Source organism: Culex quinquefasciatus, chromosome 1, assembly GCF_015732765.1.
Source record: "Culex quinquefasciatus strain JHB chromosome 1, VPISU_Cqui_1.0_pri_paternal, whole genome shotgun sequence".
Lineage (NCBI taxonomy): Eukaryota > Metazoa > Arthropoda > Insecta > Diptera > Culicidae > Culex > Culex quinquefasciatus.
This window is the reverse complement of record NC_051861.1, coordinates 118,560,878-118,582,049: the sequence shown is the minus strand read 5'-3', so window position 1 is coordinate 118,582,049 and position 21,172 is coordinate 118,560,878. Positions and strand designations below refer to the sequence as shown.

Genomic DNA, 21,172 nt, shown 5'->3' with positions numbered 1-21,172 from the left:
AGCCAAATTCACCACACGCCAATCGGGCAACACTACACGCACACAAGCGTCCGCAACCATTTCCGCCGCCAGTGGCAAAGTAATGCTGTTCGCGTCTCGAAAGGAGAAGGTCGTGGAAAAAGACCTCCGCGTGTGTCGCACGATTTTGCACCGCACGTGCGGATTCCTCGCGGGAGATTGTTGGGCCTTCGTTCGGCGGCTGAAACCGCGCAATCGTCGTGAGTTGCGCATTGGTGGGAGCTCGGCGGCCACTCGAACGGGACGGTTTTGTCCCTGAAGACGCCGCAAAGTAAGCCACGTTTTGACGATCAGACTCGCCCGGAGAATAAGTCATCGGTCAAAGGTAATTCGCAAAATCTGCCTAAAGTCCACCGACTCACAAGGATTAACCCTCTTCGCAGCGCGCCAACTCCGAACCAATCTCTGCAATCCACCCGAAGGGAGGTCCCGCCGGAAGAGGAATCAAGCAGGTAAAAGAATGAGAGCGTTCTGCTCAGAATAGTCGCGCTAACCGTAGAAAACCGTCCGCAGTGGTCGCTGTGCCAATCTCGCTGTGGGAATCTGTGTCGCGCAAGACCCATCTCCGAAGAACGCCGCCAAAAGCAAGGTAAACAGTGCACTAAGGTCCCGCAGCACAGTTCTGACACTTTGCCTTCCTCAGACCTGAAAACATCCACACGGTGGCAGCCAGTCCGGGTGCAACAAAAGGAGGAAGCGCAACACGAACACGCACACACCATCAACCAGAACGCAAAAGGCCCCGGAAAAGGGTGAGAGGAAAAAAGGGACCGTAGCAACCGGCCACTAACGTTGTTTCATTTAGGGCCTTTGCTGTGGGCGCTCGACGTCGGCTGCTGGAGGCTGGTGCACGATTGCTGGCGCGCGACGGAACATCCCGTCGGTAGGCGGACGGTGCGGTACGAGTCGCCGTTCCACACGGCGTACGTGCGTCATTGAGGGCGCTGGGCGAGACAACGCTAGGCGTTGTTCGCAAGGGCGCAGATGAGGAGCAGCCTGCCAAGCTGTGGTCGCACGTGGGCATGCTGTAACGTGTGGCGGTCAAGGGTGAACTCTCGAGCCGGCGGGCACGCCAACGGCGGAATGCGGGTTGCGGCAAGAGTGAGTGCTAGAAATTAAGCGGGTGCGCACCCAGAAGAATAAGAGCCCAAAGGGCGAAAAGAAGAAGCACACGCGCGCGAAGCGCCATCTTTGCGCATGTTTCGCTAGGCTTAGGCACACACACACACGCACATTTGTACCGTTTTTGAGGAAATAACATGTTTTGAGCACATTTTTGTTGGGTTTTGTTGATTAGTTATGGTGCAGCCTGAATGTCGCTTCTTTATCTGCCAATTTTGAGATTTACCGCTTTCGTTGTGAAAATAGTGGAACATGTTATTGCAGATATGAAAAGTAAATTAAATTTCCCTAAAATGATATGTCTCACGATTATTAACAAATGATTAACAGGAAATGGCAGCGATTTTAAAACTATTTTTAAACTACTTTTGATGAAAAATACGTTTTTTCGAAATTATGGGCACGCCATCAAATCAGGCGTACAATTTTACACAAAAGTCCTTTTGAAACCAAATTTCTATCTCCAAACGGGTTCGAGATACAAATAAATAAAAAAAGTGTCTTAGTAAAAATTCAGAAAAATGAAAGGGGTCTTACCGCCCCTTCGTCACGAGATATCGAAAAAATGGAGATCAGGGACCAAAATTACCCCTTCAAGCAAAGCATTACGGAAATCGAAGAGGGATCGAGGCAACTACTGTGTGAATTGGCGGAGAATGACCCTAATACTGAAAATAACTAAGGTATACAAAATTTTTATTGAGCGTGTTCTTTATAGGACCAATTTAGTAATAAGGGAGCGTTCTTTTATTACGTAACGCAGTTGTGGAGCGGAGGGGGGAGGGATTCGAAAGCCGTGTTTTGTTACGAGGAGGATAAAAGAATGCTCCCTAATATTGGACGTTCTTATTATAACTCGATTTTATAGAAACTCATCTCAAATTTTGAGGAATTTCACTCCAAATGCAATTGCTTTGTGCACTCTAAATTAAGTGGATTTTCTCATACAAATTCACACCCTCATTTTAAATCACTCAGTTTTTGTAAAAATCAAACTCAGAAATAAGTAAATGGGTCACCTGTCAGATTTGAATAAACTTCCCTCAGATCAGGGCGAATTTCACTAAATTTGTGTTATATGTATTCTTAGAAAAAAAAATCACTCAAATCTGACAGATGCCCTTTTTACTTATTTCTGAGTAGGTTTAGTTTTGACAAAAACTGAGTTACATTTGCTCACACGATCACTCCAAATTAATCTGATATTTTCCAAACCGAAACTTTTGAGAAAGGTTTTTTGTTGGGCATTGAAATGTGAGGAATTTGGTCAAAACGACAACTAATGAATATTTTCTCTCACTCAACGGAATGTATTTTACCAGCTCTTTATTCCATTTTTATCGGATAGGGAGCGTTCCTTTATTACGCAACGCAGTTGATGGGGAAGGGGGGAGGGGAGTGTATATTCCTATGGAAATTTTGTTACGAGTGGGGGAGGGGGAGGTGTCCATAAATCTTTTTTTTTGCGTTACGTAATAAAAGAACGCTCCCATACACATACAATTGAGTAAAAATCAGGGAAGGAATAATCATAGAAAAATCTTTTTCGCTCTTCACTCGCAAAAAAAAGGAGGAGGCGAAAACACGCAAATGAAAATCGCTCACGAACTTATCTGTAATTCTGTAATTTCGGAATACATTCGTCCGGCTTCAGCTGAAGATTCATGCTGTCCCATGTTGCATGTTCGAGTGTAGACCTACGGAAAACCTTGCCGCGAGGAGAGGTGAGTGAGAAGTACACGAACCACCTACGACATAATTCCTCGGGCGGCCCAGGTCAACTCGAAGTTACCCCAGGCACCCCCAGTGCAGGACACATTGGGGGTAGAAAGTGGATAGAATTTTCAGTGAATACAATAATTATGACAATATAGGTTCATATAATCCTTGTTCCTTGATCTTACCTTTTGACACTATCAAACCTAGCAATATTACTATTGCATCTTACCATTCCCTTTTGACAGTGTCAACTTCAAACCTTCATCCATTGTGCAATTAACACCTAATTTCCGCTATATTCTTCATGCGGAATCGTCGTCTACTTTCTTCGCCTTATTATCACTTAACCACGACGCGATATTGTTCTCACATTTTTTGAGCTTCAACGACCGATTGTTATTCATGCACTTATAAAAATACTTGTTCTGTTTCGCGGCTTTGTGAAAAATACACGTGTGTTGGCTTATACAATGACTTTTTCGGTCATCGTATGCTCGCAAGGTACATGAAAGAGAAAAAGAGAAAAAATGGGATAAGTACAATGTAAAATAAAATCGAACATTGAATAACATACTAACACAGAAAGAAAGAATAAAGAAACCTTATTTTGCAACTAGACAGAACTACTAACTTGTAACGAGAAGTTTTCGAGAAAACAACTGAAGTTGTGACATATGGGACAAGACAAACAACTTGAATAGTTAACATATATAATAAAACATATTGAGCGTACCTTTAATCATATTATAACAGTTATGCCCAAATTTCTTACCATTTTTTCAGCAGTTACATTTCTACAATAATGTATTGCGATTCCAAGATTGAAGAATAGAGTACTTAAAGTTTGTGAAGTAAGGGACAAGTTATAGCAATAACAAAAAATAGATAGGTAGATTTTACTAAATTTTATCTTAAAATAATAGGAAAAATCTAGCTTGTTTTGAAAATAGCCAATGCACCAATTGCAAACATACAGCATTTCACGTTCACACCATATGGAGTAAGTGTGATAAACTATATGTCCACATTCGGCGCATCACCTTTTTCAAAATACAGGAAATGATAGAAGGAAGACCCCATTTTGTATAGTGGAAGATTTCTGCAACAGCTTGGATTCGGACCAGACATTTTGTCTGAAATAAGAGAGAAAGACCAATATTAAATTGTGGTATTATCACTAAATCCTATCATCCTTTCACCCCCCAAGACATGGTCTATCCTTCGTGCCTTCGTGTCTTGGGTGATGGCGAATTCTACCTTCTTCAATGATCTTCGGACCACCTCCAACTAGAATTCACAACAGGACCCCCCTCGGCTCCAGTTTACAACATGACAGCGACGAGAACACAGCCGAATGGGAGTTGACAGTATCAAATGCATGCTATACCCTTTGCTTTGCTGGATACTTACTAATAGCAAAGGGTGAGAGTCCTGCGACTCTCAGCAATCATGAATACTGCCCATTTGCCACATGAAAATCGCTCACGAACTTATCAAAGAAAATCAATCAGTTGAAGATTTTTTGTGAATCTCCTTTCAGCATCACTTAAATTAATTTGCAAGTGTATTAATGAATAAGATGTTCCTAATGATGATTTTTGCGACTCTTTTTACAGATATTTCGTGCGCAAGAGAAGAGAGCCGTGTTCCTTTCCGATTTGTTCCCTTTATGAGCGTCAAAACATTTTCTTTTGATGATGATTCTTCCATCACTGGTGAAAATAATTTAGGAATGATTTATTTTGGTCAAACAACGGTTTTGGCAAACCAGGAATTGAATAATTGTTAAAATTATTTTTGAATAAACTTTGTTTTGATGCAATTCAAAGTTATTTTGGATGTACATGTGCCATTAAAAAATTTAATATTGCTTAGTTGTTTTAAATCAGTAAAATCTGTTTTTAAACCGAAATGATCGAGGGGTCACGGTGGGTAAGAAGGGGATTATTATGCAACTTGCATGCACCTCGGAAATTCCTTCTGGAGATTGTTGGGGGGACTATTCTGAGTCAGAAAAATCGATTCCCAAAATATTCTGTCGGTGAAAACTGGTTTTATCTCGATTTGAAGTTAAAAACCTAATATATCACCTAAAACCTCAAAATACGTCTAAAATCACGGTATAACTCTGGACAAAGATGTACATTTTCATCAAGATATCAATTCATAGCTTCCAAAATATATTCCTGACATAGTACACCTTAAATCGATCCATTACTTGAGTCCCAGCGTCATCAAGATGCGTAAAATAGTGTTATTTCAAAAAAAAAAAAATTCAATTTGCTCTGGTATATAAACTGTCATGTCTGAATTCAAAAACTAATGTTGTAGCATTGTTGCAAACAAAATGAAGAACAATTTTGCAGAAAAAAGAATGAAATTTTATCCATTTTTAGTAAAGTTATGTCTATTTTAGTGGGAAAATTGCTGCCAATTTTCAAAATTCTTCGATATTTAACTCATTTCTATTATTAACAGCTACTACGATCATACTCAGTAGGATGTAACAAAAAATTACATTTTGGCGGTCATTATGGGGCTTGTTACGGAGGGTATACTGTGCTGAAATCCCAAATATTAGCTTGATTGAACTTAATAGGAGCATGCTTTTTGCACTTAAATTTTTAATAAGATTTAACCCAAATTCTTATTTTTTTCAAAAATGTAGATTTTTTAGTCATTTTGGCCACTGAAGCGTTTATTTTCAACATCATTGGCATGTAGGACAGATCCTTACGCATGTTTTGGTAAATAAAACATTGAATTGAAGTACTCTGAAGCTCTGTACAGGCCTTCAAAGTTTTGAAATTTTTCAAAATAAAACGTTCCTGTAGCAAAGATAGGCGTCGCGCCATTTTATTTCGCTTAAAACTTCAATGTTTTATTTACCAAAACATGCGCAAGGATCTGTCCTACACGCCAATGATGTTGAAAATAAACGCTTCAGTGGCCAAAATGACTAAACAATCTACATTAAAAAAAAATTATGCGTTAAATTTTATTAAAAATTCAAGTGCAAAAAGCATGCTCCTGTTAAGTTCAATCAAGCTAATATTTGGGATTTCAGCTCAGTAGACCCTCCGTAACAAGCCCCAAAATGACCGCCAAAATGTAATTTTTGTTACATCCTACTGAGTATGATCGTAGTAGCTGTTAATAATAGAAATGAGTTAAATATCGAAGAATTTTGAAAATTGGCAGCAATTTTCCCACTAAAATAGACATAACTTTACTAAAAATGGATAAAATTTCATTCTTTTTTCTGCAAAATTGTTCTTCATTTTGTTTGCAACAATGCTACAACATTAGTTTTTGAATTCAGACATGACAGTTTATATACCAGAGCAAATTGAAATTTTTTTTTTTAGAAATAACACTATTTTACGCATCTTGATGACGCTGGGACTCAAGTAATGGATCGATTTAAGGTGTACTATGTCAGGAATATATTTTGGAAGCTATGAATTGATATCTTGATGAAAATGTACATCTTTGTCCAGAGTTATACCGTGATTTTAGACGTATTTTTGAGGTTTTAGGTGATATATTAGGTTTTTTAACTTCAAATCGAGATAAAACCAGTTTTCACCGACAGAATATTTTGGGAATCGATTTTTCTGACTCAGAATAGTCCCCCCAACAATCTCCAGAAGGAATTTCCGAGGTGCATGCAAGTTGCATAATAATCCCCTTCTTACCCACCGTGGGGGTTAATCGATGCGAAAGCATGTTCAATAAAAAAAAAACTTTTTTCAAACTATTAATTATAACTTAAGGTCACAATTAGAGAAAAATGAAAAGTAAGTATGGTAAATAAATTTGAGTAACCTTTATTTTATATTTTATCAGGAAAATATTATGCATCGATGGTTCCCTCGTATTTTTTTGTTCAGCCCAGTTAGCGAGCAGCATTCGGTGACTGAGCTACGTTCTCAGCCCATTTACCAAACAAGTACTGTACTATGTTGGCAACGATCTGTCATTTCACACTTTTATTGAAAAGTAGATAGGAATCAGTTTTTTCTTATTTTGTATAGAAGTTTGAACGCAATTTCAACGCAAAATAATAATTAATTTAAATAGAAATATTTAAAAATTGATGCAAATTTCGGAGCCCCCACATGACTAACCTTTCACTAGCGACTTCCTCTTCTCGTCCGTGATTGCCTTTGGTGTCACCGGTGAGCTAGCGGCACCGGCCGTCTTGAACAGGATGTGTCCCTGGCCAGCACGGATGGGTTTTGCTGTGAATTAAAATCAGAATTAGTCGTCGTTCGATGGTTTGCCAACTCAAAATTCTTACCAATTTGCGCCTGCGGTCCGCGGCGGGCGAGATTCTTCTGCCGGACCGCCTCCTTGATGCGGTCCACCTCGTACTGGTAGCGCTTGCGGTCCCGCATCGCACCCTCCTTCGCCTCCTTCAGCGCCGTCTCCAGCGCCTTCACGCGCTCCATCGTCGTCCGGAGGCGCTTCTCCAGCTTGGGCAGCTCGCACCGCAGATCGGCATTGTCCCGCACCAGCTGCTTGTGCACCTTCGTCAGCTGCTCCAGGTTGTTCTCGAGGAACGAGATCTTCTGCTTCTGGGCCAGCGAACCGCCGTCGTCTTCCGTCTCCTCCGAGTTGATGGACTTTTTGATGCGGGCCTGAGTGGGAGAAAAGGAAGAAGAGGGTCATACCACTTGCTTAGGGCGGATCCCGCTGTTGCGAAATTACCTGCAGATCCTGCACAAACAGCTTCCGGAGGGCGTGCAGCGTGTGCAGCTCCTTGGCCACGGTGTCCTCGAGTCCCTTGAGATCCTTACGAGCCTGCTCTCGTCGCTCGTTTGTGAGCCTTTAGTGAATAAATAGAAGTTTTTAAGTTTGAAAAATTCAAAGAGATCGAAATAAACAGCCCAAAAGTTACAAAATGAGAACATGTGACTACGTTTTTCCATCATTTATTGCTTTTACCGCGTTTCGTATGATTTTCACTACTTTTGTTTTAGGAATATATAAGTATTTGTCATTTAACACGATCAATACAGTTTTCTTTGTTTGTTTTGGTATCTGTGGTAGCCTTAAGTTTAATGCCTTTAAATGTTAAGCAATGCTTGTGTTCCGGATTTTACCTCTTAACTTCGCTTCGATTCATTTTTCCGTTCTCTCCAAAATATAAATATATGAATATAATAGTTTGCATCTCTTTCTAATTTTTACACCTCTACAAATTTACAATGCCACATGAGTTTACTTAAATTTACTGATGATTTTACTTTTTGACAACGCGGAACCTAACACTGATTAATGACTGACGAGTAACGATTTTTTGTAGTAGGCATTTTTCCTATACTCTTGTCAACTAACTTATTCATTAAATGCGTAGCAAAAACGAGTGCTTGATATCTTACGTTCTGGAAGTGGCACCACCAAAATTATGCGTTTTTATTTTCATTCCTTCAAAACAAGCACCGAAAACTAACAAATTTGACTTGGTTGCATTGAAAAAAGAACGCAAATTTGAGTTTTGTAGGCTTTTTACTATTCAATGAATCATTTATGCAGTAAACTAGGTTAGGGTAGGTCTGGCCAGTTTATTCCGAAACGATTTCAACGAGTACGCTTTTGTCACAATAAACAAAGAGCTGTCAAACCAACATTTTCTACACACTCAATCAAAACAACTCATTTCCGAGTTACTTTCACTAGGATTTCGTCAAAACCAACCCAGCACGCAAGGTTTGTAGATTAGGTAAGGTAAGCCGAATTTTGTAGCTGTCAAAAAATTGTTAGCACCTGGATTTTTTATGAAAATTTTCAAAAAAGTGCAAATTTGACAGTTTTCCGTGCAAATTTCATCAGATTTTTTTCTGTGGGTTGTTCAGCATGCCAAACAAAACGCTTTTAAAACAAAAATATTTTTTTTCGAAAATGAAATTCAACTGGAAGCGTTTTACGGTTCAATTTGACATGCCAAAAACCCCCAACAGCAAAAAATCCGGTGAAATTTTCTTAGAAAACGGTAACATTATCACTTTTCTGAAAATTCCATATAAAATCCGGGTTTCGTGATAATTAGCGTGAAAATAAATTATTTTATGACAGTTGGAAAACCCACCTTACCTTGTCTCATGGTATGTAGATTAGATAAGGTAAGGCGGAATTTTTTTTACCCGGATTTTATATGGAGATTTTCAGAAAAGTGAAATTTTGACAATTTTCCGGGCAAATTTTACCGAATTTTTTTTTCTGTAGGGTTGTTAAGTATTCCAAACTGAACCAAAAAACGCGTTTAAATGTTTTTATTCTTTTTAAAAAAAATATGTTTGTTTTAAAAGCGAATTTCGGTTCATTTTGGCATACTTAACAACGCTACAGAAGAAATCCATTGAATTTTCACGGAAAATGGTAATTTTCACTTTTCTAAAAATTTCCATATAAATCCGGGTTTCGTGCTAACTAACTACTTTGACAGCTGGAAAACCCACTTTACCTTACTAATCTACATACCTTGACCTTGTCTTACATACATACACCTTTACCGAAAATCATGATTTTTTGAGTTCCAAATCACACTTTTCATACGATTTTTTGAGTTCAGGTACTACAACCATAAAAATGGTTATATGGGTTGAACTGAAGAATTCGTATGAAAAGTGGGATTTGGAACTCAAAAAATCATGATTTTTGGTAAGGGTGTACAAGGCCTAACACGCACATTCAATATCACTCAGTTTTCGTCAAAACAGAACCTAACCTACTCAGAAATGAGGAAACTGTCAGATTTGAGAGAATTTTACTCAGAATTTCTACTAAAATTGAGTGAAACTCACTCAAATTAGAGAGTTTGTTCATTTCTGAAAAAGCTCGGTTTTGACAAAAAATCTTGAGTTTTTTTTAAAGGTTCAATAAACCAAATTTTCAGTTTTTGCTTTTTGGGTGTTTTAGAAACCGCCTTGAGTCAGGGGTATTAAAAAACACCCAAAAAACAAAAACTGAAAATTTGTTTTATTGAACCTTTTCATAAAAAAAAACTCCAGAAATTTTCATTTGGTTTGAGTTTGTTTACACAATGTTTTGAGTGATTTTCATTATTGTGCAGGTTCAACCTTGACGAAATCTGAATGAAAACAACACGGAAATGGGTTATTTGAAATGAGCGTATAAGAAATAGAGAAAACAACTAATAAAGTTGACTGAAATTTAGTGAGACTTTCAATAAATATACGGTAGCGTGTATTGACGAATTGTCAATCTACACAACAATTCTGAAATTATTTGAAAACATCAAATTTGACTATTCTAATTTGCATGCTTCCTTCGATACGCCAAGCCATTTGGTGTGTTTGTGTGTGTGTAAATTTAAATTTAACTAAAATTCATACATACATTCAACTACACTGAAACAAAATTAAACATAGATTTGTAAAGTAAAAAAAAAAATAAAATGGGAAACAATGCCAGGAATCAGAAAAAAACTAAAAAGATCAGGAATTTCGCAAACCAAAAAAAACGGTTTACGAACTAAACTAGACAAAAGAATCTACAATAAAACAATTTTAAAAACTACACTAAAATGACAACAAACTAAACAAAAAAAAATAGGAAATGATCGCGATTCTCTGGCAGTTTCCACGCATTTTTCAGAATTACACTGGTACAAAACCCGCACTCAGCTTTACGGGTTTCGATAGAGGATTTCGTGTTACACAGTAACAAACAGTTAGGCAATTTTGTTGCGGACTTTTTTAGCACAACACGCGATACGAAACGGCACACATGTTCTCATTTTGCATCACTTTTTGGGGTTAGTTTTTTTGTTTGTAATTTTTGGATAAGTGTTTTATTTAGCAATCGGGATTTGTTTTTTTTTCAAACATTTCTTTTTCATTCTTATTGCATAAAAACTGCTCAATCGCACTAGTTTTCTTTTTTTGGAGACTGATTTCTTTTATCAAACTGTAGCGAATAGCGATCATTTGTTGACGAAATCAAAAATTAAAACAGAATAAAAATTTCGTGACGTGACAGAAAGAAAAGAGGCGGCGGGACGGGGCCAAAACTGATACGAGAAGATACACGTGGTGGAAATGTGAGTTTTGAGTTTGTCGAACGCGCGAGTGAAACGAAATTATCGAAAAAGCGCCAGCGCAGCCAACATTTAGCATCGAAACAGTTTGTGACTTTGAGATCAGTGTGTATGTGTGCAATTTTCTTTCCATTTTTTTACGTTTATTCGATCGACGATGAACGGAGAAAGTGCAGTGGCGCGTTAAAATCCGTTATTTACAGTTTGATGGGGGGGGGGAGCTGCAAAAGTTATTGCTCGATGGCACACGTTAATGAATTATGAATGCCGGCTCTCGCGGGAGGAGAAGGTGCAAATCAATCAAGCGATTAGTTACTATTGTGGGTGGGCGAACTTTTTGCTAAACTATCATTATTGTTTTGAGATCTGCTGAAAAGCATGAGATGCGCGCGATTTTTTGTTTTGATTATGTCGTCAATTTTGCTACAAGTTTTTTTTAATTTATCACAGCACTTAAAATTATTAACTCTTCCTCCCTTTCTGCCTTTCTTATCAGCTCATCAGTATTTGTCAGTTTGTAAAGCAAAAGCTCATTTTTAAATTAAGGTCGTGACCGAAATATGGAAGCAGGCTCAATGATAACCGACGACAGCTAAGCAACAAAACTAGATCAAACGATTAAAGAATCTCAGGAGATTGGTTTATTTAATTTAGAATTGTTTTACGTTTCACTTGAATTTAATATTGGTTGTGTTTTCCTTTTTGAAAATATTTTGATTTCAAATTCTTTTAAATGTTATCCGAAAAATTGTTCGAGTGTTCCGGGAAACTTAGCTTGCGTAATTCTTTAGAAAAAGATCATTCAATGATTCGTTTCGTTGGTTAACTTACTTTGGGTAGCCCTGGCCATTTTTGAAGTTACCAAATCGTTAACACTTGATGAAACCATTTGAAATAGTAAAAAACTGCTTTCTGACTATACAAAATTTAACTTGATGGTGAGTCTTCCCAGATCAGCGTGCACACTTTTCGCGTGGTAAACAAACAGCTGTCACTTAAAAAAAAGCTCCCAGTTGCAAAGCGCAAAACCAAAGAAGGCCGATTGCTAGTCGATGTCGGCTCTAAAGACAGCAGATTTCATAATTTTTTATGAGGTAATTTTGCAATTGAGTAATTTGAAAATTTCAGAGTCCATTTTTTTCATAAAAAAAAATCATTACTAGTATTTATTTTATTATTTTAAAAAAATATTCAATTTTTGAATTTCACAAAAATAGAACTTTAGAAGTATAAAATTTCAGGTTTTGTGATTTTTTTTAACTTAAGTTTTTTAAATTTTATATTTTTTGATATTGATTTTGATATACTGGTTTAATATTCTGGTACTTTGCAATTTTTTAAACTTTAGAATTCAAATGTACAAAACATTTTTATTTTGATTTAAATTTAAATTAATTGTTTTAAGATATAATTTTTTCTTCAATTTATAAAATTAATGTTTTTTTCCATGATTTTAAAATTTTAGAATCCGCAAATATTTGATTTTTGAGGTTTAGAAATTTAGTCCAATGAATTTTCTATTTTTGAATTTTATTTTTTTATCTTTGAATGTGAGACAATTAGAATTTTAGATTTTTGGAATTTAAGTTTTTTTTAGAACTTTACAATTTTCGAATTTTTGACTTTTGAACATGATTTTTTTTTATACTGGAATACTGGAATTTTAAAACTTTTGAATTTTGTTGTTCTTTTTTGATTTAAGTTTTTTTTAATTCCATTTTTCCATTCCATTTATTTTTTGCATTTAGATTTTTTGCATTTTTTTTATTTTATTATTTTTTAACTTTTCAAATTGTCAAATGTTTTCAAAGATCCCATGACCTTATTTTTGATATAAGGCATTTTTAAATACCTTCACCGTACTTAGGGACCATCCATAAACCACGTGGACACTTTAGGGGGTATGGCGATTGTCCACGCTCCATACAAAAAGATTTTTTTTGTATGGACAATTGTCCACGAGGGGGGGGGGGGGGTTCGAGATTTCCAAAAAAGTGTCCACGTGGTTTATGGATGGTCCCTTAAGAAGGATTCACAAACAGCTAACACATTTTTTTTACAAATGGGTACATTGAACTCCTTCAAAAACAATTTAAAATTTATTGAACTTTGTATTAAATTTCACTTTTGAAATTTTTGATCTTAAGAATTTTAAAAGTTTAACCTTTTTTATCATGATTTTTTATAATGCATTTGTTTTTAATTTCCGAATTGGTTTGTTATTAAATTCTGGAATTTTGAATTTTAATTTTATTCTTGAACTTTAATTTGTTGTATTATAATTTTTTACTTTTGAAAGTTTTCAAATTTCAGAATTATATATTTCAATTTAAATTTTATAATTTTTAACTTTTTAATTTGTAAAGATTCCATGATCAATTTTTTTGTTATAATGCATTTTCAAAAGGGAGATTCACAAACACCAAAATTTAAAAACGTTTAAAAATAGTTTAACTTAAATTTCAGTATTTAAGATCGCTTAACTAAATTTGTAATTTCAGAGCTTTTCGAAGCTTTGAATTTTAGTAATTTCTGATTTTTCCAAAATATTTTGAACTGAAATTTTTAATTTTAAAATTACAGAGTTTTCTTCAAGTTTATCAAATTAAGATTTTTTTCAAAATTAGGCATTTCAGAATTTTTGAATTTACAAATTTAATATATTTTAAATTCAAAAATTTTAGAACTTCAGTATTATTTTTTTCAGTTTGTGATTTTTGACTTTTCGGATTATTGAATTTGCCAATCATTTGTATAAATTTTGGGTTAAAAAATCGGATTGTCAAGTCAAAACCTTGAAATATTAAAATTTTGTCATATTATAATTTTATAGTTTCTAAAAAAAAAAAAAACCAAAAATTAATTTGAAAAGGCATTTTTTGGGGGTTTCCTTAATAATTTGTTGAAATCTTGCGTTTTATCAACTACTTTCACAGAAAGTATCATCTCTTGTACCAATCTCCTGATTTCTCTCGACCTTTGATCAATATTTTAAAAGCAAACGTTTGCCAAATAAAACGTGTACTGAAAAAGGCACTTATCGACTAATAGAAGTCAACAATATATTATTAATTTTATATACTTTACGAATACATAATCACTAATCAACAATTAATAATGCATAGCACAATAAATGCATTCAAAAAACGGAGTGTGTGTCCAGACAATTTACAAGTTATTTTTCTTTTGGAAACATCCAAATCCAGTCATTTGCTCAACTTTCGCGACGAATTTCCCACGTCTTGCTGTTTAAAAACCTTCCGACTCACAGGGAAGGCACAAGAGTGCTTCGTCTTTCTCAACCTTAAAAAAAATCAACAAACCCCCCACTTTACAGTATAATCAAATACTGCGGACACCGGTGCGTCAGCAGCACCATCGTCAGCGACAGCAACAGGTGCAGCTGCAGCGTCGGCAGCGCCAACGGAATCGTCGACGCCAGCGACGCCATCAGACTTTTGCCCTTCGCCACGGAGGAATCATGCTTGCCACCGTCGAGCGCATCGAGCCGCTCCTGCTCTTCCAGATCTTCAATCAGCTGGCCATAGCTGGTCGCCGGCGAAAGGACGCCACCGGCCTTACTTTTACGATTGAGCAAATTTTTGTGCAACTTGGTCAGCTTGGAGAGGCGGCGCAGATTGTCCGCCTCGTTCCGATCCCGATTGCTGGTGGGTTGTGCCGGATGGGAAGGTTCCTCGAGGGGGACGGCCGCGGCCAGCGAGGGCCTCCGACAGTGGGTGGCCCCGGTGCGGCGCAGTTGGCCAAAGTCGGCCTTGGGGTTAGTTTGGGGGTTAGAGATATTAAAGGTTGGTACTGACATAAGCTCCTGCAGTTTGGCGGACTTTTCCGCCTCCTCCTGGCGCAGCTTCTCGTAGTCGGCGGTCATCTGCTGGTGGGCGAGCGACAGCTTCTGGTTGGTGCTGAAAGGGGGTAAAAAGAGAGGTGGTTTAGAGGGACGTGTTCCGGCGCGAGACGTCGAACATCTAGTACAAAAATACTAACTCCTTCAGTTCGTTGATGAATTCCTGTTTCTCGGAAATCTCATCACGAAGCGCCGACACCTGCTTCGTGTGGGCGTCCCGCAGCTGGTCCATCTGGTTCTCGAAGGCGGCCTTCAACTGGTCAGCCTTTTGCTTCTCTTCGGCGTTCACGGCGGACACCTGCTCGGCGGCCTTCAGCTTGGCGCATTCTTCCCGCAGGGCGTCCACGTTCTCCTCGAGGGTGCGCTTCTTGTTCTCGGCTTCGCGCATCGACTCCTGCAGGGACTTCATGCGGGCTTCGTGCTGCGAGATCAGCAGTCGGCACTCGCTGAGGTCCTTCTCGTACTCGCCGACCTTTCGGTTGGCCTCCTGCTGGAGATTCTCCAGGTTCGAGCACCGTTGCGAGACGTTCTTCGCCTCGGACTTCATCTTGCTGATGTACAACCGGGCCACGGTGAATTCCTCCTCCAGTTTGCCCGCGGAAGCCTCCACGTTCAGCTTCATCTCGTTCTGGTCGGCGGCCAGCGCTTGGCCAACCTCGGACAAATCCCGCAGCAGATTGCTTAACATCTCGTTGATTCGCTTCTTCTGGTGCGCCGACATGTCCTTCAGCTGCTGCAGCTCCGACTGGGCACTGTTCAGCGAGGCCTGCTTCTGCAGCAGCTCGTCGTTGACCGAGTCAATCTCCTTGTTCTTTGACTCAATCTCCTGCGACTTCTGGTCGTAGTTGACGGCAAGTTCCTCCAGCGCCTGTAGCACCTCCTTGACCTCTTCCTTGGCGCTTTCGTTCTCCTGCTGAATCCTCGTCATCTCCGCCTGCAGGTTCTCGTAGTCTCGCCTCGTGTTCGCAATCAGCTCCTCCTGGTCCATGATCTGCTCCTTCAGCTTCTCCACGTACTGCGACTGCTGGTTGATCTCCTCGTCCTTGTCGTCCAGCTGCTGGTACAGTCGCTCACGTTCCTGCTCCAGCGCGGTCCGCTCGTCGGCGCTGATCGATCCGACCATCGTCAGCCCACTCGGAGTGGCCGGCACCGGCAGATCCACCACCGGTTTCTCCAACAGAACCTCCACGTTCGGTGTGCTAGCCTCCATCACGTCCTGCAGGTCGAGCTGCTCCTCCTCGTTGACCGTCTCACCGGCGCGCCATCTCGCCAGCTCCGCCTCCAGCTTCTCCACCTTACCCTTGAGCCGGCCATTCTTTTCCTTTTCCCGCTCGTACCGACGCTTCCACTCTTCCGCCGTCAGCTCCTCGTTCACGCAGACCACGTTCTTGACCGTCTTGGCGCTGCAACGAGAGAAGAAAAAAATCATTAAAAACTGGCCACCAGATTTTTTTTAGGCTTTATCAAAGCTGTCACAACCGCTATAAAACCTATCAGCCAAAACCAACATTAAAACCCAGAACCCCGATAAACCTCTCTTAAAACCCAAAAGGACCTCCGCAAAAGGAGTTCAAGGCTGTTCAACTGAATCCTAACAACTTCCTCGAAGCCTTGATAAAACCTTTGTTAAAACCTAGTTTAGGAGTTATGGAAAAATGACATTTCATACGTCTTCAAACGTCTTATGCCAAAAAGGTTTTATTTTGGCAAAAAATAAGCCTTTGTCTTGCCAAATGATAAAATGGAGATGGTTTGCAAAATTGGTAATAATAGATATTCGAGGTCATCAAAATAATTTGATATCTTATATCTCGCAATTGGTGACTCCAATTCAGCTGTGGTTGAAATTTTATTGATAAATGTAGGGGAGATTTTTCATTGCAGTTCTTCGGAAAAAGTGTTCAAATTATTTTTGAACATCTATCGCTATATTAATTATGTAGGAAATTCGGCATAAATGTTTGTTTTCGTCAAATTTAAATCAATTTTTTTAGTTCTCTACTTTTTCAACCAAGATGGCGGTCAATCACCTTCAATCAGAATACGCGCTTAGTGCCATATTTATGCAGCCGCGTTAAATGCTTTTTCTTGTGCTTATGGTTTTAAGTAAGCTTTTTGTATGCCTAATGACACTCGACAGCTAAAACACTCTTGGTTTTAAAGAAGCATGCGATAAAACCGTTTGCCATGACATTGCCAATGGGTATTCAAGGCTCTCTTAAAACTTCCATAAAACCTTATAAAAAGCCATTTAGCCATTTATGTCTGAGGCATAAAACCTTGTTAGAACCTACTTATTTGCTGTTGCTTATTGGTTGCGGTGAATGCCCAAATAAAACTATAAAGCAATCAAGATGCTACCATAAAACCTCAATAAAACTAGGTGGTGGCTAGTTGGTTTAAAATGTTACTTTTGGGTACAACGTTTTCAATCTGATCTGAACATCTTTTTCGTTTAATATTTTGATTTCTCATGATAGCTTTCAAAAGGTCCGACCACGATAACGGACGAAAACTCCTATTTAAAATCATTCCTAAATTGACTTACCCCTTTCGCCTGAATTTCAAAAAAAAAAAAATAGTTAATGATGGGAAAATGACTATTACGACCATACGAAAATTATAGGCTAGTTTTGGAAATTTTCATTTTTGGGTCATAATGACCCATCAGGCCTGAAAGGGTTAAACCATCAACATAAAGTTAAATTTGCAATGCATTCACTAAGAATATATTTTTTGATAAGGTAGTAAGTTTCAAAGCATAAATACTAAAAAATTATACCGTATTTTTCGAAAATACTTAAAAATAATTATAATTAGCAACATGGGTTTGAACAAACGAAGCAAAATTTGGTATGCTTTTCACTGTTATTAAAGTTTTTTTTTTTTTGTTAAATACTAAAATTTTCAGATAATACCGTTTTTTTTCGAAAATATTCAAATTTTTAAAATTAGCATCTAGTTATCAAACGAAGCGAAATGCGGTATGCTTTTTCACTTTCATTAGGGCTTTTTTGTTAAAAACTCAAATTTTCCCAAAATATCGTATTTTTTTAAAGTACTCAAATTTTCATAATTTGCAATATTGGTACCGTCAACAGGGGTGACATTGGGTCTGGGGGGTGAGATTGGGTCATACAAATTTCGGCATTTTTGTATGACCCAATGTCACCCCTGTTGACGCTATCAAACGATTTGAAATTTTGCCTGCATTTACACTGTTTTGATAGATTTTTTTTAGTACAGATGTTTTACTCTAAAACCTCTAAAATTGTGAAAATTCGTTTGATATTGCAAATTATGAAAATTTGAGTACTTAAAAAACGGTATTTTGTGAAGATTTGAGTATTTAAAAAAAAAACTTTAAAACAGCGAAATTCAGCTAAAATTTCAAATCGTTTGATACTGCAAATTATAGAAATCTGAAAATTCTCAAAAAATACGTTTTTTTTGTGAAAATTTTAGTATTTTTGAAAAAAATACGGTATTTTATAAAAACTAGAGCATTTAATTCCAAAAATACCAGTACAGTGGAAAAGCATACCAAATTTAGCTTCGTTTGATACCCATATTGCAAATGTTGTTTATTCAGTACTTTAAAAATATACGGTATTTTGTGTTTTTTTTTAATTTTTTATACTTTAAAACTTAACATATTAGCAAAAAAAATTCCAAGAGATAGCTTTATAATTCAACTTAATTATAAAGTTTGGTTGGATTATGTCAATTTGACAAATATATTAAAAATAAGTTACCGTCCGTTATCGTCGATAAAACTATCGGAATAACGATAACAATAGAACTATCGTTATCTTTATCGAACCTCGATAATTTTATCGCAAACAACATTGATGTTAATAAATACATAATTTTCAACATTTATGCAAATAACTTTTAATGCTTTTGACCTCTTCTTCGAAAAATAAAAGAAAAACTCTTGAAAAAATCAAGAAGAGCGATGCCTCCAAAAAATTCGATTCTTAGAAGGCACCAAACTGATCTGAAAGTTCCATTTTTGGGTAAACCAACTTAACAAAATGGCTTCTTTGGTCATAGGGAAGGCCCCAAAAAAGTTTGGCATAATACAAAAAATAAAAATACACGAAATCGGCCGATTTCGTAGGAGAATTGCTCAAAGCACCTGTTACTTTTTTTGCCGAAAGAAATCATTTACAAGCTTGACCAACTCTGAAAATATTTTATTACGAAAATATCAGAAATTATTCTGCAACATATGTTTTTAATAGTTTTAACTCGAAAGATAAGAAAATGTTTATTTTTTTTACATTGAAACAGTAAAACACAAAAAAGTGCGAGTTTGTTTGTTAGTTTGCCATAGTCTGATACCTCCTTAAGTATCCTAAATAACAATTCAAAATATCTTAAATTATAAATATTCCAGACATTTTAAATTTAAAAAATGAACAAAAATTTGATTTTTTCAAAGTTTATGTTTGGTGCCTTTGGCGACTTCAAAGTAAGGGCCAAAAAAAGTAAAAAAAAGGTTTAAAAAATTCAATTACAAGCCGCCATTTCAACATTTTGATGAAAAAATTGTTGTAAAATGCACCTTTTTGATTCGTTAAGATAAATTTTTTGAATTTTTTTGAATTAAATATACTTTATTGAATCTTTCTTATAATAATTACATTTGGTTTACATAATAAGTGGTCAGCTGTGGCTCTTCAGCTTTAATTTGCTTTTCGTGATTTAAACACTGTTCATTTCCATAACTTTAAAAATATATGATTTATCATTTTTGTAATACTAGGTACAATGAGGAAAAAAATGTTAAGAAAACATAACCTAACCTAAAACTAACTTAAACTTACCATAAACTAAACCAATCCTTGAATCAAGGGGTATTCAGAAATAGCACATTTTTCCCTGAATTTCAAACATTTTTCTTGAATCTTCTGATCCAACATTTTTACTTCTGCTAATTCATGAACCTCACTTGATCTTGTCCAGCCAGGAACATTCAAAACCATTTTGAGTACCTTGTTTTGGACACGCTGGAGCTTCAATTTATGAGTTCTAGCGCAACACTCCCAAACAGGTACTGCATACTCAATAACGGGGTAAATTATTTGTTTGTAAACTGCTAGCTTATTTTTCAAAGATAGCTTTGATTTTCTGTTAATTAAAGGATACAAACACCTGATGAGAATGCTGCACTTGTTCAATATTTTGTCTACATGCTGCCGAAACAAAAGTTTCGAGTCAAGTATGAGACCTAAATAGACAACTTCCTTTGACCAGGGTATCGAAACATCATTCATTTTAATCAAAACATCATCCTTTGGGACAAATCTGGCCGATTTGGAAAGTGGAAAAATGATGGTTTGAGTTTTGGCTGCATTTATGCGAATTTTCCAGTCGCCAAAGTATTCGGAAAGAACGTCAAGACCCTTCTGAAGACGGCCAACTAAATATCTGGTTATTTTACCCTTATAAATAACGGCAGTGTCATCAGCAAAAAGTGACAACACACCATTACCAGGAAGAGTAGGCAAATCAGATGTAAAAATATTGTACAGAAGTGGGCCAAGAATACTTCCTTGGGAACCCCAGCATCAATGTTGAATAATCCAGAAGCAATCCCATTCAGAAAAACCCTGAACGATCTCTCCGAAAGATAGTGCTGGATAATTTTGATAAGATACATTGGAAAACCGTATAAATACAGTTTATGTATCAAACCATCATGCCAAACATTGTCAAAAGCCTTCTCAACATCCAACAAAGCCATAGCAGTTGATTTAGACTCAAGCTTGTTCTGCTTGATGATTTTAGTTACTCTCGTAAGCTGATGAGCAGTATTATGTCCCTTTCGGAAGCCAAACTGCTCATTCAAAATTATATTATTATCGTTGGTAAAATCCAAAAGCCTTGAATAGATGACCTTCTCAAAGAGTTTGGACAGACTACTCAAAAGACTAATGGGACGATAACTTGTTGGCGATGTTGGATCTTTTGAGGCTTCAAAATTGGTATGACTTTGCCCAGTTTCCAATTGGTGGGGAAGTAACCAAGTTGCAAACATTTATTGAAAATATTGGCTAGATGTTGAAAGAACTGATCACTCTGTTTTTTCAACACTAGATTAAAATGTTATCAAAGCCAGGAGCTTTCATATTTTTCATTTGTTTAACTGCAACTTTGACTTCCTCACCAGAAACATGGGAATCTGCAGGAAATTCAAAGGTAGAGTCATTGATTGTTGAAATACTATTGGCAACTGATGTTTCTTTACGGCTGGTCATGGAAGCGCCAAGATTATGTGAACTAACAAAATGAAGCCCAAGTGCATTTGCCTTTTCCTCGGATGTAATCAAAGGAGAATCCTCAACAATAAGAGGAGGAATAGGCTTTGGTTTGTTTTT

The 21,172-nt window shown here is 37.1% G+C and overlaps 1 protein-coding gene and 1 long non-coding RNA gene across 2 annotated transcripts in view; one reads left to right on the top strand and one right to left on the bottom strand.

Moving 5' to 3' along the window:
• LOC6038448 (kinesin heavy chain) overlaps positions 1-21,172 on the bottom strand; it is a 50,028-nt gene that overhangs the window by 10,563 nt on the left and 18,293 nt on the right. Inside the window, exons 3-7 of the mRNA XM_038249460.1 lie at positions 14,927-16,189; positions 14,743-14,844; positions 7,573-7,690; positions 7,163-7,502; positions 6,990-7,103 (exon numbers count right to left, since the gene is read on the bottom strand). Of these exons, the coding sequence (XP_038105388.1) occupies positions 6,990-7,103; positions 7,163-7,502; positions 7,573-7,690; positions 14,743-14,844; positions 14,927-16,189 (1,937 nt within the window). The remainder of the gene's footprint in view (positions 1-6,989; positions 7,104-7,162; positions 7,503-7,572; positions 7,691-14,742; positions 14,845-14,926; positions 16,190-21,172) is intronic.
• Positions 238-687, top strand: LOC6051270. The gene is made up of 4 exons (XR_005276770.1): positions 238-343; positions 402-470; positions 532-607; positions 662-687. It is a non-coding gene; the product is annotated as an uncharacterized LOC6051270 (long non-coding RNA).